We start from the raw sequence: 19,060 nt of genomic DNA, 5'->3' as shown, positions 1-19,060 counted from the left end.
CTGTGGAACCAGATGCCCGGGCTTGCCCTAAGGCTGCTTAAGGCTCAATAGCTGCCTGTTCATGGGCAGAAATAAAGGCATTTTGGGTGTTGCTGCCTGCTGGTTTTGTACCACCATTTTGCTTTGGGGTAAAAAGAGATTTGGCACATAGACTCCCTACACAGCTGAAGTTATTCTGCATGCTATGGATCCATAGTGTTAGCAAGCATAGCTCCAAGACCCGAGTTAGACAGTGCTCCTGATGTGTTTGTATCAATCCCTGCACCTTAAAAGTGGGGGCTGGTTGTTCTGCAGACCACCTCTCTCTAAGATTCCCCAAAACTGAGTCACCACTGGGACCACCAGCTCTTATAGAGGTGAAGCTGGCATTCACCCCCATGGCAAGCTGCTGTGGGATGCAAAGTGGCCTCAGAGCTATTCCCTCTTCTCTCTAAACATGAGCCATGGTCTCTACTGGATCTCTACACCTGGTTGCTGCGGCTAAGCCAGGTCTGGAAAGACTAAGAAAGGTCTGGAAGTCAACTTGTGAAGGAGAGCAAAGAGGGGCAGCCCCTCTTAGATGCAGTATTTGCCCTTTAGAGTCACAGAGCAGGCTCTGCCCTTCTATTTCTAATTCCTCCCCAGCCTGTGATGGGAGCACTTGGCCCTCATCCCTCCTTGTGCAAACAATCTTGGCTTTCCCCAATGAGGAGCACAGTTTGTTTGGCTGTGCTTACAACCCACAGACTCCTCCAGCCAGCCTTTAGCAGCATAGCTCAACAACAAAAACAACTCCCAAACCCAAACATATTCCTTCTAACCAGCTTTAGGCCCAGTGGATGCCATAGCTGATGTTGAACAGGCTGTCTGTAACCAGACTCTTGAGCCAAATTGATTTCTGAGTTTCTTCTGTGCAACACTACTGAGTCACACACTTCTGTGTGACTCTACAGAAGGATTTCATCACCACTGTATCAGCTGCAATGCATCACTGACATGGGTGTTGCATCTATACTCTGCTGATATTCAGGAGACTCATCCATGTGAGGTATGGCAACAAACAGAAGGACACATCAACATTTAGTTAAGAGTAAGCTTTCTTATCCATATAATGTTATTTGAATTGTTCCAGAAGTATAAAGTCTAAAACCTTCTAATCCTCTGAGCAACTGTAATTTAAGAATTGTTCTTCACTAGCAAGACAGATTTATTTCATGTGTGACAAGGTCTCTCCTTTCTCTGTGCGTTTACAAAGAACCACTTGTTAGGTAAGCAGGCTCACCCAGAAGTTGCCTGAGACAACTGGGATGAGGATGTTCACTGACCTTCCTTGGCATTACATCACCTTTTTCCTCGGGCCATGTGGCATACATTGCCTTAACTCAATGTTTGCCATTGCTGCTGTCCTGCCTGGCATACACATACCTTTTAAGTCATCAGGATCTCCTACCTTAGTTTGTTAGTGAATGTTTATGATCCGTTAAAATTGCCTGACAGAAGTTTCTGTAAAAAAAGGAACTTGCCTTGCTTCTGATGTTGTCTGGGTAACATTCTGAGAATTAAGCTTAGATTTTCATCATATCCACCCCAAATCTATTATAGAATTTGGAAATATATATATTGAATTCTTCTGTGACATTGATTTTCCCCTCAGTTGTTCATGAGTGTAAGATGAAAGTTTAATGTGGCAAATGACCTTTCTAAATTCCACTTTATTGGCATGCTGTGATGCAGAATGAACTCTTTCACATTCATAACTGGAGATCCCTAGGGTTGTTTGCAAAAATGCTCCTTCCACGAAGCACCAGCACAAAGATGACCAAGTCCACCACCTTACACAAAGCTCTGTGCACCTCCCCCTGCCACAATGAACTCATTCATCTGTCTGTAAACCAAAACTCTGATGGTCTGGCTCCTACAAGACCTCATAACCCACTGGCAAATGTGGCAGGTTTCTTCTGCATTTCTGTACATAGGCGTGGTTCTCTTTTAAAGGAACTCGACTATTCCTAACTACTGCAAGAAGCAGCAATACAGAGTCTGGCAAATTTACTGCAAATCACTGAGAAATTGTTTTTAGACTTAACTCTAGCATTGCAGACATCTAAGGATAGAGCATCCTTGCCTGCAGGAGATGGAAGCTGATAACCAGAAGGCTCAAGTATCAGCTGTAAAACTGATGTTTCCAGCAAGACTGTCTCCTTGCATCAAGTCTCTGCTGTGAAAACATCCTCCAGCTGATCAGTACCAGCTGGCTTGGAGGGGGAAAGAGGAAACGCTACTTGTGGCAAAGCACCATAAAGCACAGATCTTACCTCCACTTTAGAAACATTTCTCAGTGCTGGGATTAATGGTTAAACAGCTGGTATGTCATCCCGGCAGGATGAGCATAACCTCAGACCCTTACGGTACATTCATTAACTGTAATTTATGAAAAAATCACAGGAGGAAAAAGAATTATCTTTAAACCAAGTCTGCACCGAGCTCCCCGTATCTTTTGCAAAGAGTGACACAACACTTTTGAATTATTACAATGTGTAGAATGAACTTTTATTTTCATTCATCCTTCATTAATACCATACAATTAGATAGCAATATTTGGAAAAAAAATAATATTGAAATAATTTAAAACAGAAGGCACAGAAAACCAAACCCAACTATGTTGCTACAAGAGAAAGGGGAAAAATGATTCAGGAAGTGAATTTATTCAGAAGTTTTATCACTTAGATATTCTGATCAAAAGCTACAGCACACAAACAAAACTGCACAGTTTAAGCTAACCCATGCTTTTGTTACATTTAACATATAAAAGGAAAAATAAATCTAAAAATATTTTTTGCAGAATTTTGAATGAAAAGTGTAATTTTTAAAATAAAACCCACTAAATCTAGTACATATGTCAAAAGCTTCCCTAGAGCCTACACACTAAGATGTACTTCACAAAAAAGTCTGCATTAAGGGCAAAGCATACAGTTAAACACCATCTGGGGATGGGAGAAAACTGGTTCTTAAATCACTTAGAGTATCAAATAAATTTGGTGTTCGCTTCAGAAACAAGGATTCTCACTACAGTAATATACTGGAGAGGACATTCTTTTGTATTTTAATATTATGAAATTAAACCAATAGTATACATTACAAGAGGAATAAAACCATTCATATGAGATTTTAACTTTTCTTTTTTTTTTTTGCAAAAGAGTAACTTTTATTTCTTTTGAAAACAAAGCTACTGGAATTAATGACATGCGATAATATGCCCAGATATTACACCAGCTAAGTTTGAAAATAAAGTTCATGCTTCACAATTGAAATATGCTGTGACTCTCAAATACATTCTCTGGTAATTAATAATACAATACAGAGGTCATTCATAAAATCAGTTCAGGTTGGAAACCTGGTTTATAAATGAAGCTCTTTGCAAATATTGAGAACACTGACAACACACAGGGTTAGCTCCAGGTCAGCACATTTCTTTCTGTGCTCCACCCCTCTTTTCCTAAACAAGTGGGTGCTTAGCCTGCAAATACCATGGAAAGGCAAAGTCTAGAAGTTACAGGTTGGTTTGTAAAAATATTAAATACAATCCAAGACAAACAGTATTACTGACAACTTAATAGCAGGTGCTCTCTAAAGGAAAAAAAATATCCTGAAATGCAAAAGAGCTCTTTTCAGCATTTGATATCAAGGCATTTGCACATTTTTCAGGAAGTGACAGCAAGAGTGAACTTTGCAGCTTACTTTGCAGTTGGACTTGAAATCAAAGAGCTTTCCTTCTAGCCTGCTCACCTGTAAACCATAAAATATGGTTTCTTAATAGCTTGCTTTTCTCCCTGGAAATAATTCTCTCATTTAGAAAGTACGAGTCAAAGTATTGTTTCCACACTTGGATAAAGAGAGCTGACAACTACAATAGAAACGGTAAAAATGATCCTCATAAAAATGTTCATCAAAATTCTCTGACATAGCAAAACATTCATTTGTAAAGTAAAGTCTAATACTGCAAGCCATTCACTCAAAGGCGACCTTGGGTACATGAATCCTTGCCAGCATTGCAACGGGAATTACTTCCGTACTTTTGTATAGGGTACAAACTCTGTAATATATTAAAGTTTCCTAACAAAGAGTCCAATTATTGCACTTTATAAAAATTCTAGTAATATCAGGCTTTTTTCCTACTTTTCTATGAACATTGATGCCCTGTAAGAAAAATCTGGGGGACCAAGTAACTTGTGATGAGTGAGATGGAATACTTGAATCAGTCTGAAATATGGGAGCAAGAACGGAAAGGTTTATGCAATGAAGAGATGTAACCTTTGGAAACAGGTTTTGGTTCACAACAGCAGACAGATGTGTCCTTCTGGTACTGACACATGTTCTCTTTGCCAGGAAGAGAGGGCACATGAATGTTACATTTATATATTGTGATACAACTTGAGGACTTTGCAGAGAAACCCAAAGAACCGCTAAGTTCTTCTGCAGACCCTACAAGTCTGATGGGAAAAGCTCAGTGACAGCCACAGTGGAGTGGGGGTTTCTCTGTGAGCTCTAATATATCTGCATTTGTGTCAGCAATAGACATAGCAAACAGAAATAGCTATTTCAGGATGGCAGAATAGGTAGAGTAAGTCTGAGAGTCCTGTAAAAAACGAACATACAGCAGTTTTGGCCCTGCTTTTAACCAGCTGTATCAATAAGGGAAAAAAGATAGAGGAGATTTTTGTGCCAGCTATCTAGAAAAAGATGCTGCTTGAACCAAAGTGATCCACAACTCTATATGAGGCTTCCAGGCCAGCAAATCACGGTTAAAGTCACTTTGTTCCTCTGCTCCTTCAGCATGGGAACGAGTGCAGAATGACTCATTCCAACCGTGGATAGTCCATTTACAGCAACAATCATATCACCACACCTAAAAAACACAAGAAGTAAAAAGAACACATTATGAGTCCTGCAGTAATTGGGACACACCAACAAACAGCATTTCACTGCTGGGGTGGTAGGGTAGAAACTTTCTTCCTTTGCATCAGGCTGGAAAGTGTTACTTAAAATTCCCAAAGCAGTTCAATCTGAAGTCTGTTCTACTACTGAAAGATGCTCTGCTCATTGCAAGAGTGTTGGACTAGATAACTTTTTAAAGGTCCCTTCCAACTTCCAGATATTCTAGGATTAATCTGAAATGCATCTGGGAAATTCCCAAATCACTCAATTTCCACTCTAATACCAAGATAGTTCTGCATTAAGAGCTGACCTGTATAGCAACAGGAGAAGAGACATTTGGGAAGACCTAATGGAGTCAAGGGAAGATGAGATAGCATGTGCATGACAGAAGCATTTCTGTTTGTTTGTGTGGATTATAACACATTTACACCAAACATGCCTTTTCTGTAGGAGGTGTAAGTAAAGATACTTATGATTACCAACCAACCACACTCCAACTAAGAACCTTGTTTTCGGTGGCTTATGATTTTGTCAAATATAACCATTTGGCTTGAAATTTCCCTCAGCAGATGGTTCAATTGCAGCATTTCTGCATTTTAAAATGGGTAACAGAAATTTGTGAGGGTGCCATTTGCTGGCCATGAGAAAATTGACCTTAAAGGGTTAAGTTCTGGTTTTAAAAACCTCAAGAGAAAATTCAAAACTGCACCTAATTTCTTTCTGTATTTAGCATGTTCCTTCTCTAGACACCTCTGCTTTGCAACTTTAGTAAGTGACATTCCCCAGAGTAGTCAAATGTGGCTTGAAGATCAAACAGGACTTTTCCTGAAACTGATCCACTCAAGTATTGAAGGCACCAAAATGGGTGGCAAAAAGATACTCTCCTGAGCTTTCCCTAGGGTAGAGCAGAAGAAGAGGGAGCAGAGTTACCAGCACCAGTCAAATGTGCACTCAAAAGTCCTTCTCTGCCTGAACCAAGGTACCTCATCACCCAAACCGAAGTGCTACACGTCACTGAATGACATCTCGCTCCCACAGCCTTTCCAAGGAAGCCATTTTGCCTTCTATAAAATCCCACCAGACAGATCATGTAAGCAGAAAATTGTCTAAACTACTGAACTGTGAAGTTATTTATTCCTTTCCTCTCCAGCCTAACATTTAGATAATTTAAACAAAATGGAACAGCTTTAGAAGAGACCTACCCCACAATAACTAAAGGTGCAGGTACGAAGGGGCTCTCCCTTGTTGATGGCCCATTTTTAAGTCTGTATTTTTGGTGGAACAGTACATTTGAAAAGAGAGTACTACCTCATTATCACACAAGAGCATATTTTCCATAGGTTACAAGGGGGTAAATGTGACTGTGATGATTCTTCCATTTTTCTTAGGAATGATGCTTGAATTTCCATTCGTGTGAAGACTTCTAGTTATTAAGTCTCCAATTTGAAATTATTTAATTTGAGTTGAACTGAGACCTTTAATTTAATCCAAACTGTTCCACAGTTAAAAAAAAAAAGTAATTTTATGTTCAGCCCAGTTATTTTTTCATTTATTTATTTAGTCACTGAACTGAAAAATCAATTACTGTCAAGGCTCTAGGCATAAGTACATTCTTTTCTTAAGTCACTTTGTAAGAAAATCTGCATGTAAAAATCATGCCATGAAACTTCAAGTTGTATATTCTTGACTACCACCTTCACAAAAAATCAAGTTTATGAACAAAAGAACCCTTAATGGGAATTTTGAGTCCTAGTTCTGAACTAATCCTACACGAGGCTAAGATGTATATCTGGATACAAAACCTGGGGGCTGCATCCAAATGTAACATGTAAGTGAAGTCATATAATCTTTAATGTCAGAAGGGACCTCAGGAGGTCTATAGCCCAACCTTCTACTGCAAGCAATGTCAGCTGTAAGCTCTGACCAAGACTCTCAGGGCTTTACCCAGTAGTCACAGAACTTTCCAAGGGCAGAGGCCATGCAACTTATGCCATTGCCTGACCATCCTCATGGGGAAATAGTTTCTCCTCATCACAAGTCTCAAGCTCTTTAGTTCCATTTGTGCCTGTTGTCACTCATCCTCTCACCCTGCACCACTGGCCTCTGTCTCCTTGACAATCTCCAGGTAAGTACTGGAAGGGGCTGCTGGCTACCCTTGAAGCCTTCTCTTTGTGGGGTAAGTGCTCCAGCTCCACCATCTCAGGGGCTTCTGCTGAACTTGCTTCATTTATCGGTGACTTTCCTGCCAACTAATGACAGGGGGACTTGGGTCCTTAACGATCTTTTTAGAAATCTTTATAATCTACTTTCTTGCCCTTCTATTAAAGCAGCAGCACCCATCTTCAGTGTCAGTTTCCAGTGGCTTCAGAAGGCTATGTGAAAGCATAAAGCAGTTTTGCTCACTCTGCAGAAGAGAAGTTCTAACTTTTAGCTATTTTTTAGGAAGACAAAAACTAGCTAGTTTTGCACACATACAGCGCACATTGTCTCTTGGCCTAATGTGGAGTTCAACAGGGAGACAGAAGGTGACATCAGCAGCACAGCTGGGCAAGATCCCAGGAGATGCCAACACCCCTGAGATGCCCCTTCCCCAACAGAAACACCCTGTTACCTCCCTCCACTCATCAAGGAGGCAAAGCACTACAGGGCTGCATGATCCAGCAGCACAAGATGCTACAGTGCATCTCCTTAAGCAATTAGTTGCACATAATTATTTAAAAGTGGTTCATTATTGTTGCTTTTACTACTATTTTTATTATTTCTCCCATTGTTACTTTGGCTTACTTTAGTCTCCCATCAAAGTAGGCAGGAGTTCCAAGAACAATGGTTTTAATGAAGAAAGGCTGGTTTGTGTGGTTCTCCTCGTAGCCACCGACGATGCTGAAGCCCCAGCTCCCTAAATTGCTCCGCCGCAGCACCACGTCATGGCAGCTATGCAGGCAGCTGGGGAATGAAGCACAGGACAACAAGAGAAAAAGCCATGTATGGTTTTACAGTAGGCACAGCATCTGCTATCTCATCATTACCACTGTGCTAAGTGTGGTAGGGAAGGGGAGTGATGGTGATTAGACCTCTGCTTCCAGAGTAATTTTGCAATATTCAAACCAATTACCAGAGAACCCCCACAATCTTGAGACAGAAAAGTGTTTTAAAAGAAGTAACACAGTACTAGAATAATTACTTAAACACAGTTAACTCTGTAAACTGACAGTAACAGAACTGCATTTTAGGGATTTCACAGGTGGCAACAATGTGAGTGGAAAATCAATACCTGATGTGTTCCGTTTCCAAGTCAAAAATGCAGAGCATTTGTCTTCCACCCCCAGCCAGTTTAAGCTTTTACTACTTTAAGTAAAAATTAAAAGTCCGTGCACAATCTTCATTACCTCTGTACTGATTCATCACCAGTAATGAAAATATAAATGACTAACCATTTTATTACACAGAATGTAAATAATTCCGATTACACCTCACTAACTGTATGTTATCAGCCCTAGTGAAAATTAATTCTTGCCAGTGAAGTTGGCAATGACTGTAATTTAAAAAATAAATAGACATAAAAATTAACTTTTCAGTAAAAAAATACCAAGTTCTTTACACTTGTTTGGCACTGCTTTAAAGCACAATGCATAGCCTAATGTTAGGAGCCACACATGGGCATCTGTAGCATTGAAGAAATAAACCACTGGGTAGGAAATAAACTGCTGCTAAAGCATGAAAAGGAAGTATATTTACCAAAACCAAGAGCCATTTATCAAGATTAATCATTAATACTTAATTAGAAGAGAAATTAATTGACAGTTAAACTCAGAAAAAGTGAAACCTCTGGAGGGCCAATGCATGGCTGTGTTATCTTCAGCTGCATTCTGCTCCCAGTCTGTCTGGCTCGTGTTGTGATTTTACTTTACGTACAGATCTGGTAAATCCATCAGAGGGAAAGGAATTATCCTGCATGCCCTGACTGAAGCTAACAACTCTACTAGCTGCAGTAGGAGCTCTTCTTGATAACAAGTGATGCCAGAATGAGATTATAGCTGCAGCCTCAACAGAGTGAGGAGTACAAATGAAGTGATGTCCAGCAGATTGCAGAGTAGTTAAGGGGAGGGAGCTTGCTGCAAATCTCTAAGAGTTTTTGTGTTTGGCAGAGATGGTAGTGGATTCTTGAAAAAAACCAATGTGAACCTATAGTTACATGGCTAGGCTTGGCACAGGACATGTCAAGAGTCTGTCAGAATGGCCAAAATCTGATGCAATATTCTGAAGTAAAGTATTTGGCCTCAAACTTAGGTAGCAGATTAGCAAAGAGACAGATGGATACATACTTTGTGGTTTTATTAGTAATTGCTCCAGTTTTAGATATTCTATAGAAAGTTACAGTACAATAAAACAATAAAAAAGATTAATTGTGTCTGAACAGAAGATTCCACATGGGTCGTTACTATGGTTTGTGAAGGCATAAATCCAGTCTATTAATATTCGAGTTTCCTAAGGAAACATTGCTCCTGTTCAGAGCACACCTCCTAAGCACAGTGCTAACTGAACACAGCCAAGATGGCCAGGCAGAAACAAGGGTAGATGTGCTGCAGCTATGCAGGTCTCTGCTTCTTTATGTCTCTTGCAGGACTTAGCTTGAAACAGCTAAGTAAGCACTTAATCGATTAATCAAGTACCTTGGAAGTCCCAGCCACATGACCCATGATGGCGACCAGCTGGCATCGTATTCATTTTCACTGATGGTACTCAATTGTTCCTCATCAGCCTGGGGCTGTTCCTCTACAATCTGGACTTCCAGGGCTTTCAGGGCAACTACTGAAGAGGCAGCACTAGCCTTCAGCATGGCCACGGCCTCGCTGTGACTCAGGTTGGTGAGATCAATCCCGTTGATGTTCAGCAGCACATCACCTGTACAAAGTCATGAGGGAGACCAAATCAGTCTGACAGTCCTGCCCACCCACAGCAACTCCTACACCAAGGTTTCATTCCGTACTGGGGTCTTCGGACCTGAGACAATCTGAACTAAAAGACTAGTAGCTCTGAAGCCTTTATATTGTCAGTTTGAAACTTTAATGTATCGAGCTTGTATCAGGTTGGATCAGTGCAATTTATTCCACGTATACACCAAATACTGACTCCTATGTATAATGCCCTGAAAATTTGAAATAGAAATTACTTAAGTACATCACCAGCTCAGCTGCAACTGCTACAGCAGATGCCATGACACAGCTGTTTCCAGATGAGGATCTTGGGTTCACCCTAACTTTAGAAGTGAAGGAAGAATGATAGCAGGAACAATGCAGGCACGTCAAAGTAACCAATTATTGTAGACAGGTGAGGTTCCACAGAGTGCTTTAATTAATCTGGTTTTAATAACTTGGGAGAAGAAAATGGAATTCAAAAACTACTGGCAAGTTTGGTACAAAACTCAGTTAATTCAAAGAAAGAAAAGAAGCATCTCTACAAAGCTAATCTGGAAAAAGTCAAAGCCAGAAAAAGATTTCCACATTCAGTTTTACGGTTTTTAAAAAGCCCCAGGATAAAAACAAGAATGTTATTAACTATCTAGTGGCAGACTCTTCTTTCACACAAAGTCTCACCAATGAAAGCCACAAAAACCAGAGCAAAAGTGCAAACACCTGGGTCACGTTTGGTATGAGATTCAGTTTTTGAAAGGATTTTCCTCCCAGTAGCTTCTGTGGCTACTTTAGTGTTACACAATGAAAGAACAATAGTGATTGTTCTATCAAGTGTGTTTTTCATAGTAGTACAGAAAAAGAAAGCATACCTGCTGGTGTGTGGGTGTAAATTTCCCCTTCTCAGAAGCATAGAAGGATGCTCCCACACTGTTCTCTTAAATGTACAATCTGTGAAGTTTTTTCCCTAAATTTCTTTCCTGAAACATCCTGTGATTCTGGGAATTGTGAATCACAGAGATCCCACAGGCAGTCTCTGATTCACATATGACATAATAGGTTTTAATCATCAAATGCTTTGCTATCAATTATGCAGGACTGCCTTCACCTATGCTGAGCCTAACCTCTGCCTTCTGATTTGCTTTTACAAAGCCAGGGAACAAGAACAGTGTTGCAGTACTCCCAAGCACCAGCAAACTCATGATGTCCCAGACGATAAGAAAGGTTTTGGCAACCAGGATTAACACTAATGTAGCTTTTGGGGCAAATTTTCTGTGGGTGAACTGTGGTCTGTCATTTGGGCTTCTCTGATGTTCAGATATTATACCAGGGAGCAGATTCCTTGGACAGAGATGTGATACAACCCACTAAATCAAACACAAAAAACAGGATGTGTCTGCATCACAGCAGACCCTCAGCTCAGGGGAATACCAGCAGCTTTAAAGAATTTAACCATACATTTCCCGATCTTATCCACTTCCCCTGCCATCATGCTGTAAACATCCCCCTTCCATAAAAGGTGAAAGTGCAACACTAAATACTGTATCTCCATTATTAAATAATGAAGAAAAGCATCCACAAGCATTTTCCTACATCTGTGAGAAGATTTTTTGACACCACCTGATTCCAGAGAATGTAGTGATCAAAAAGCACCCAGAGGCACCCATGCCACCAGGGAAGCCAAACCCCACCTCGTTTAATCCTGCCGTCTCTTGCCAAGCAGCCGTGAGGCTGCACACTTGTCACAAAGATGGGCAGTTCGCCACTTTTGCTGCCTCTGCCTCCTGCCACTGTCATTCCCAGAGATTCATGTGGCTCTTTTTTCACAGTAATGTGCTTTTCCTGGCATGTAACACACTGGGAGAGATCCTGTTTAATAAGGATAAATAACATGGTTAAAACTATAGAAAAAGCCAAGCAAACCAAAACTGAAAACCAGAACAAACCAACCAAATACACCCCAAAGCCACACTTTGAAACTGTTCCATTAAAGCGCCAAAGGACTAAGTTACAAAATTCAGCTTTGGCTGGATTTCTTCTAGGTCAGATCCCTGCCCCCTCCAAAAAAATCCCCAAATCACCAACAAAAACTCCCTGGATGTAGATACTTAAACATAGATAGAAAGCTTATAAAGGCCTATTTTGAAATCTCACTCTAGTCTTTCTTAACATCCTGCACTGGAAAGGCTAAATTTTAGGACTGCACTATAAAACCATATGGTCAAAAGTCTGGAGACAAACCAGATAAAAATCTTTTAATGTCTTGGTGAACATCAGCCTTACTTCATTTGTCAGTAGAATATTCTCCAGAACTACAAAGAAGCTCCTAAGAAATGAAAATGTGTTTCATGATGACAGTGAGAAACCCTTTAAAATCCTTATGCATCATGTTCTCTTTTGCAGCTGGTATGTAGAACCTCCCAGAGCACAAACTAAAGCCAACTGATGCTAATGACTTTTAATGGGTACTTTGGGCAGCCTCCCTAATGAATATAATAAAGACTCAAGATTGAAATAAGAAGAGAGCCTATATTAAATTTTCCAACAAATGAATGATGAAGTTCAGCCTGTATTTAGTTCTGCTCAATAAAAAAAAGATCTAAATCTAAATAAAAGTAAATTTTATTTGCCAAAGCCTTTCCCTCAGGTTATTAAGGTAAAAGATTCAAACCACTGCACACACACCTGTATTAGCGTCTTAAATTGACAAAATACTTGCAAGGAATCCAAAATAATGAAAGAAATAACCTGGGATAGTCTTCAAAATGTATATGTGTATATAGTCTCCTGCCTTCTCTTGTTAAAATGACAACATTGTCTTCTTTGACCTCCGATGTCATGTGCTCCTGACTGGCTCTGCTCCTCACATACACATTTATCATGGAAGTAGCTATATGTAAACACACTAACTTATAAAGACAGTTCATTTCTAGGGCTTCAGGATTGCTGCTGCCACACAATCATATAAACATTTTTTGAGCCACAAAGCTTCAAAGCCAATTGCAGGTTAATGAGAGAAAGATAAAAGATACAAAATATGAGAAATGTTCACTTGCTGTTACATGGGACTTCCAATTTTAAAAGAGCCCACAGATAGCATTGATCCATGAGAAAAGTCCACTCATCCAACTTTGGATCACCCGTGGCAAGAGCACAGCTCTGGCTGGCACATGCAAATTTGCTTCAAGCTCTAACATCAACAAACTAATCATTGTGTAGGCATGGCCTAGTGCTGTAGCCATGGTATTCAGGAGCCTCACCTTTGTTCCCCAGGAGGAAAACAACCTTCCTAGAGCCTAATTTGTTCTTTTCTGAAATGATCCCCACTTTTAAAAGAAAATACTATCAACACATGTTACAGAAGTATATGACACTAAACAGTAAAGCAAATAGAGTGGACAAGTGGAAAGGTCGATTTGTTGACATGGTCAACATAACAATTATTTCACAAAGTCAACCTAAGAGTGAGAAGTTGCATTTTTATAATTAGAAGAACATCTTGAGCACAGGCTCTATTTTAGCATGTCTTCCAAATAATACTCGCTCCATGAAAGTCTCTTCATTTTGCCTTTCCTCTGCTTGAGACTCAGCAGCCTTGCAGCCAGGACTGTTGACTCATGAAGGGGATGACACATCCCTCCAACATGCTCTTTATATGCTGCATGGTGTGGGCACCTCATGTCTTTCCTGGCTGCAACCAGCACAGAGCAACAGTAAGTGTCTTGAATGACATCCCTTCTATGCAGGAGTACCAGCCACTGTCTTACAAGATCTAACAACCACAGCTGTATGAACTGACAGAACTTGCTTCTTTCACTGTAGTCAGCAAATCCAAAAACATACTGAAAACCTGTTGTCTATCTTTTGTTCCTACTCCACATATGATGCAGGACTTGAGAATTTAAGTCATCATCATTTTATTATTTATTAGATTAAAAAATATAATCCCTTCTTCTAGCTTCACCTTGCTACACACACCACCACATGAGTAAACCAGTATTTTTTCCTTTCAGAAGGAGAAGCACCAACCTTATGTGAGTTAGGTCTGCTGTGAAACAGCTGCTGGGACTGGTGTTGGTGTGAGCTGCTGTTGTGAGTGGCAGGGTCTCGGATAATGCTCACTGTCTGTGACTTCAGGGGCCTAGAGATGATCAAGTTCACTCTCTCCCCGCTCGCCTGTTGAATACATTAGGTCATCAAATGTCATCAAGTTTGATAGGGTATTAATTATTAGAAAGGGAAGAAAACATATGACAGAATATGAAACAAGACAACAGCAGACCTTGTTTTCCAGTTCCTTCTTAGACTGCACACTCCTTTACTTGCTTCTTTTTGCAATCTCTCCCAAAATGGAGGAGAAATTAACATTCCTCCTTCACTTCTGACGTTACCTTTACATCAGCTAAAAATCCTTTTTGACAAAAAGATCCTTTCTCACTTCGTGTTACAAAGCTCCAAACATTAAAATTCACACCATTCCATTTGCAGCCTCTGTGAACTCCAGCAACACATAGCAATAAATGGAAGAAATGCCTATATGATAGCTCAAAGATCTGCAGCTTTTCATCAAAAACCCTGAACACCTCTGGTACTTCCCAAAGATACCTGCAAAAAAGATGTTACACATGAGCATATCATAATATTCTGGATTTTGGGGAATACTGGGAGACCCAGTTACTAGATGGTAATAAAACATCAACTCTTTTTATTGCTGCAAAGCAAGAATTTAAAAGGTAAAAGTTACCCAGCGCTAAATTCCAATCACTGTATACAAAAACTGGGAAACTGAAATTACAATTCCCAAGACGGTTGTTATTTTAATTTCACTGCAAGGAAAACTCTTGAAATGATTCCTGAAACAAGTATTTACTACTCATTTGTACCAGAGTTTTCTATGTGTTACTTTAAGCAAAGATGACTGCACTAGACTGCAGGAGCATACTACTGCTATATTCTAACTTTCCTAAAAACAAAGCTATTTTCACCAACATCCCATCAGCAGGAAGTAGCAAAGTGCTGCATCTGTTTCCTTACAGACTGGGAGAAAGACATGGAGTAAAGGCTTTCCTGTGGGGACACAGGTGGGTCATATGTCACCCTGCAACAAGCTTTGGGTAGTATTTGTGTCCAGGATATAACCAGACATTGGAAACAGTCCTTTTCTGAACACTCAAAAAATTATTTGTACCATGCAGAACTCATGGAAAACCTCTACTTGACTTCCCAGCTTGACTCTAATGTCTGACAAATTACTTTCTTGTTTTAACTCAATTCCATACACAGGCAAATCAATAAAAAAAAAAGTCCACTTCTATAGAGCTTACTGAGAGATTAAAATACAATACATACATAAATAGAATAATAGTAATCCTCTTTTTTTTCTTCTTCCCTGCTAAACAGTACACTACAATAGACTACTGTCCTTGCTATATGAGCTGTCTTCTAGCCTTCAGGCTGCATTCCAGGGAAGACTAATTTTTCACTTCTGAGGAGGTGAAATTATTCTGGTAGGTGCCAAAGCAGATCCTGTTCTTCACTATTATTTTCAAAACATAAATCATTGTAAATTACATTGACACAGGATTTTAGGCCTCACACAAGCTGATCTGTCTGGGAACAGACTCTAGAAATAAAGCCAAGCTAAGGGCTCAGGTAGGGAAAGCAAATTACCTGTATAACCTGAGCAGCAAGCTCCGGCGTGCCGTGCTTCAAGTCGTGCCCATTAATGGCCAGCACGCGGTCATTACTGCAGAGCCTGCCGTCCTGAGCAGCCAAACCCCCTTCCAAGAGGTCGAGGATAAAAACCCCTGGCTCGTCCGTTCTGCGCACCAGCTTGATGCCGAGCTGCTCGCTGGAGTCGCGCTTGTGCAGGGTCACCTGGAAGCTGTCCTCCCGCCCGGAGCCCGGCGTGTCCGCGTGGGTGTGCGTGCGGCTGCCGAAGCGCCGCTCCCGCAGCACCGTCAGGTGCAGCACCGAGCACGGCTGCGACAGCACGGCTCGAGCGTGGTTGTGGGACACGTTGCTTATGTCAAAGCTATTCACCTGCAAACAACAGCAAAAGAAGTCACAACAATGTTTTCCTATGTTTAGTAAGGTCCTTCCCAGAATTCACTCGCTGCAAATTCACTCACTGCAAAACCAGCCTTGGAGCAAACTACCTGTCTGACTTCACTAGGCTTCCTCTCTTGTCCTTCCATTCTTTCTTGCAAACTCACATCGGATGTTCAATCTACAAACTTATTTTTAGGTTGGAAGAGATCCTCAAAGTCATCAAGTCCAAATGTTAACCCAGCACTTCCAACTCCACCACTAAACCATGTCACCAAGTTCCATAGCTACATTTAAACAGCTCCACGGATGGTAAATCCACCACTTCCCTGGGCAGCCTGTTCCAGTGTTTAACAACCCTTTTGTGAAGAAATTTTTCTTAATATCCAATCTAAGCTTCCCCTTGCACTATTTTTGTACTTTTCCCACAAAGATGACATGTCCCCGAAAGTGAACACCCTCTGCCATCACAGGCCAAGCTTTTTGTCCTCCTTGTCTCCTATACTTGTCTTCTTTAGATCTTTACATTGTTTGCTTTCCAGGACAAGAACATGGCATATGCTTTCAGTGTCAAGCCCAGCATCACTTAAAAGTGCAAAATAATAGCTGTAAGAAGAATGCATCCAAATCTCTGAAGCAAGCTTGTGTCTTACAATATGCAGTACTTCCATTACGTGAAAAAACATTTAAAAAAACTGAAGTCAAGAATAATGAAATTGGTTAAGACAGTAGAAAAAAGGTAGTTGTACTAATTATAGTCATAGCATAAACTTCGATTTTCCACAGATTTCAAGTAGGCCAGAGCTTCAGACTTATAAGCTGTATCACACAAAATTCAGTTGTAAATGAAAAACAGATTAAACTTTCTCAACCTAGAATTAAGAACTGTGTTTGTTATACAGCCCACTGATATAAAGATCAGTAATCTTCAGTCATTTCTTGCACTATAAAAGTAAGAACTGACAGCATAATGAGATTTGATAGAAAAGAGGAGTATGACAAAAATTCAGCACGAAAGCTGTGTTTGCCTTGCTTTGTAAGAACGGATTCAAAGTTAACACTAGAATTTCATCCTTAGCCTTGGTGGAGAAACCCTTGTCCCCATGATTTCAGCAGATAGAAGATAACACCAAACACTCTATATTGATTGATGTGCCTTAACTAAGCCTTTTAACAGACTCCACTGCAACCTAAGTAAGTAAAACCAAACATGCATATTCTCATCATCTGATAGCAATATTTAAACTATAAAAACATACAAAGCAATCTATGTACAACAGCTGCCACATTTACATCACGCATCTGAGCTGAGAGGCTCCCAGGAGTCTGTGCCGAACCACTTGGCTGTGGTGGCTTCCAATGGTGAAGGAGGACTTCACCCTCCCTGGGACACCTTCAGCCCAAAACCCAGCACAAAGCCACGACTGCTGGCAGCACCATGAGCTCAGACAGAACCATGGGGGTGTCCTGCTCTGCTACTGACCTGAGACAGGCTATAACCTTGGGCAGTGGGAAAAAAGGCATGCATAGCTAGGAGAAGTAACATTTAGAGCTGCCTCCCGCAAAAACCACTAGGGCTCATCCATCAGAGCCTTTAAATTAAATCCATTTTTATTTTTAACTCTAACTAGCTAAAGTAAATACATAAAATATGTGAGCACTCAAAGGGCACAGAAGAATATATGCAATAAAATGTAATTCTTCTTTCTATAAGGCAGTTTAAAATTTCAGAACAAAACAGCCTTAGCACTTCTTGGGGAAAGATATTCTCATTAGGACATGCTTCACATGAATTACAGTCACAGTCCAGCACAAAAAAGAGACAATTTGTAGAGCACTTTGAAATTGTTAGGCACCTATCTGCACCTTGCAGACAACACAAGCTTTTATGTAGCTGTTACTAAATGCTGTTCCCACAGCTCTTAAAAGGCTAATACTTCTTGTTTGACTGGGCAAGAAAATGCTGAGTTTCATCTCACAGTCCTTTCTGGCTCTTTCTTTTAGACCTTTACATCTCATAAAAGCCCTAGAAGACATTTTTAGAAATATTCAACCAAAGTGTCCATGCTGAGCTGCACCTAAGTGCACCAAATTACAAATGGCAGAGATTGAACCTGATCATTTTAATACAACAGTCCAGCACCTGCACAGGCAAATTCAAAGAAATAGAGATATATCTATCTCTCCTCAAAATTTACGTTTTACCCTCTGTATCTCTCCCTTGGCATAAGAGGATGACTCTCATGGACACCCACTTAGCATCTGACAGCCCCACTGCCAGGCGGTTGATAGGGAGGACTGACCGCAGCTAGTAAATTCCTATTTACAGTCAATTCATTGCCATTTATGGCTTTGGAAACTGTAACTGACACCTGCCCAAACAGCAGGAATTTCCAAAGCTTCACTGGAACTCAAGCTCCCTTTTCTGTCAAACAAGTAGAGCCCTTAGTATAAAAATAAATGAGGCAGCATTCAATCAGTGTCTGCAATTACTTGTTGAAAAGGAAACATCTTGGAAAGCTCTTGGGTTGTTTTCTTGGCCAGCCACTATGCTTACACTCCAAAAGCGGAAAAAGGCACATTTCTCAAAAGGGACTTTATTTTCTGAAGTGCAAACTAATTTTATTCCAAGGGTAACTACTGTATTTAAGCTACTTCTATCGGCTTGATTTCAAAACAGTGAAATGAAGAAGGCTTACAACTACATTTGGGTTGATCTTAGGCTGCCAGATCAAAAGCAAACATTCCTACTGAAATAACTTTGAATTGACAATAATGTATTTGTTTCATGTGGAATGATTAAAAATAGAAGCTGGATGACTTTTCTGTTTATGCAGCACTCAGTTACTTTAGTGTCATATAAAAAACCCCTTCCCCAAATATAAAAACTAAAAGTTCAAAATTAATAGAACTTGATCTTTTTCTATTGCCTGTGGTTAATTACTTAAAACCAAAACAAAAATACACACTGAATCAAAATCAACTTACATTTTTTTTCTTTAAATGCTTCAAATTCTTTCATTGAAGCCTATCACTGAGTCTTTTATACATATTGAAAGATGTTGGTCAACTGCCTCAGCTTTTGGAAGACAACAGTGAAGCCATATTAAAATAACAGTTTAGATAAAGCCAGCCTTACAATCCACAAATTGCTTCTCACACAGGACATGTTAGGCCAACTTGCTAGC

At 40.2% G+C, this 19,060-nt stretch overlaps 1 protein-coding gene across 9 annotated transcripts in view; it reads right to left on the bottom strand.

The window, feature by feature from the left end:
- Positions 1-2,497: 2,497 nt before the first annotated feature.
- LNX2 (ligand of numb-protein X 2) overlaps positions 2,498-19,060 on the bottom strand; it is a 59,344-nt gene continuing 42,781 nt past the window's right edge. For all 9 annotated transcript variants that reach the window (XM_030274889.4, XM_030274875.4, XM_030274904.4 and 6 more), the window contains 6 exons: positions 15,495-15,866; positions 13,854-14,000; positions 11,516-11,693; positions 9,585-9,816; positions 7,699-7,857; positions 2,498-4,885 (listed from right to left, as the gene is read on the bottom strand). In XM_030274889.4, coding sequence (XP_030130749.4) covers positions 4,750-4,885; positions 7,699-7,857; positions 9,585-9,816; positions 11,516-11,693; positions 13,854-14,000; positions 15,495-15,866 — 1,224 coding nt within the window. In that variant the 3' untranslated portion in view covers positions 2,498-4,749. The remainder of the gene's footprint in view (positions 4,886-7,698; positions 7,858-9,584; positions 9,817-11,515; positions 11,694-13,853; positions 14,001-15,494; positions 15,867-19,060) is intronic.

Source organism: Taeniopygia guttata, chromosome 1 (assembly GCF_048771995.1).
Source record: "Taeniopygia guttata chromosome 1, bTaeGut7.mat, whole genome shotgun sequence".
NCBI lineage: Eukaryota > Metazoa > Chordata > Aves > Passeriformes > Estrildidae > Taeniopygia > Taeniopygia guttata.
This window is presented reverse-complemented; position numbering and strand designations above follow the sequence as displayed.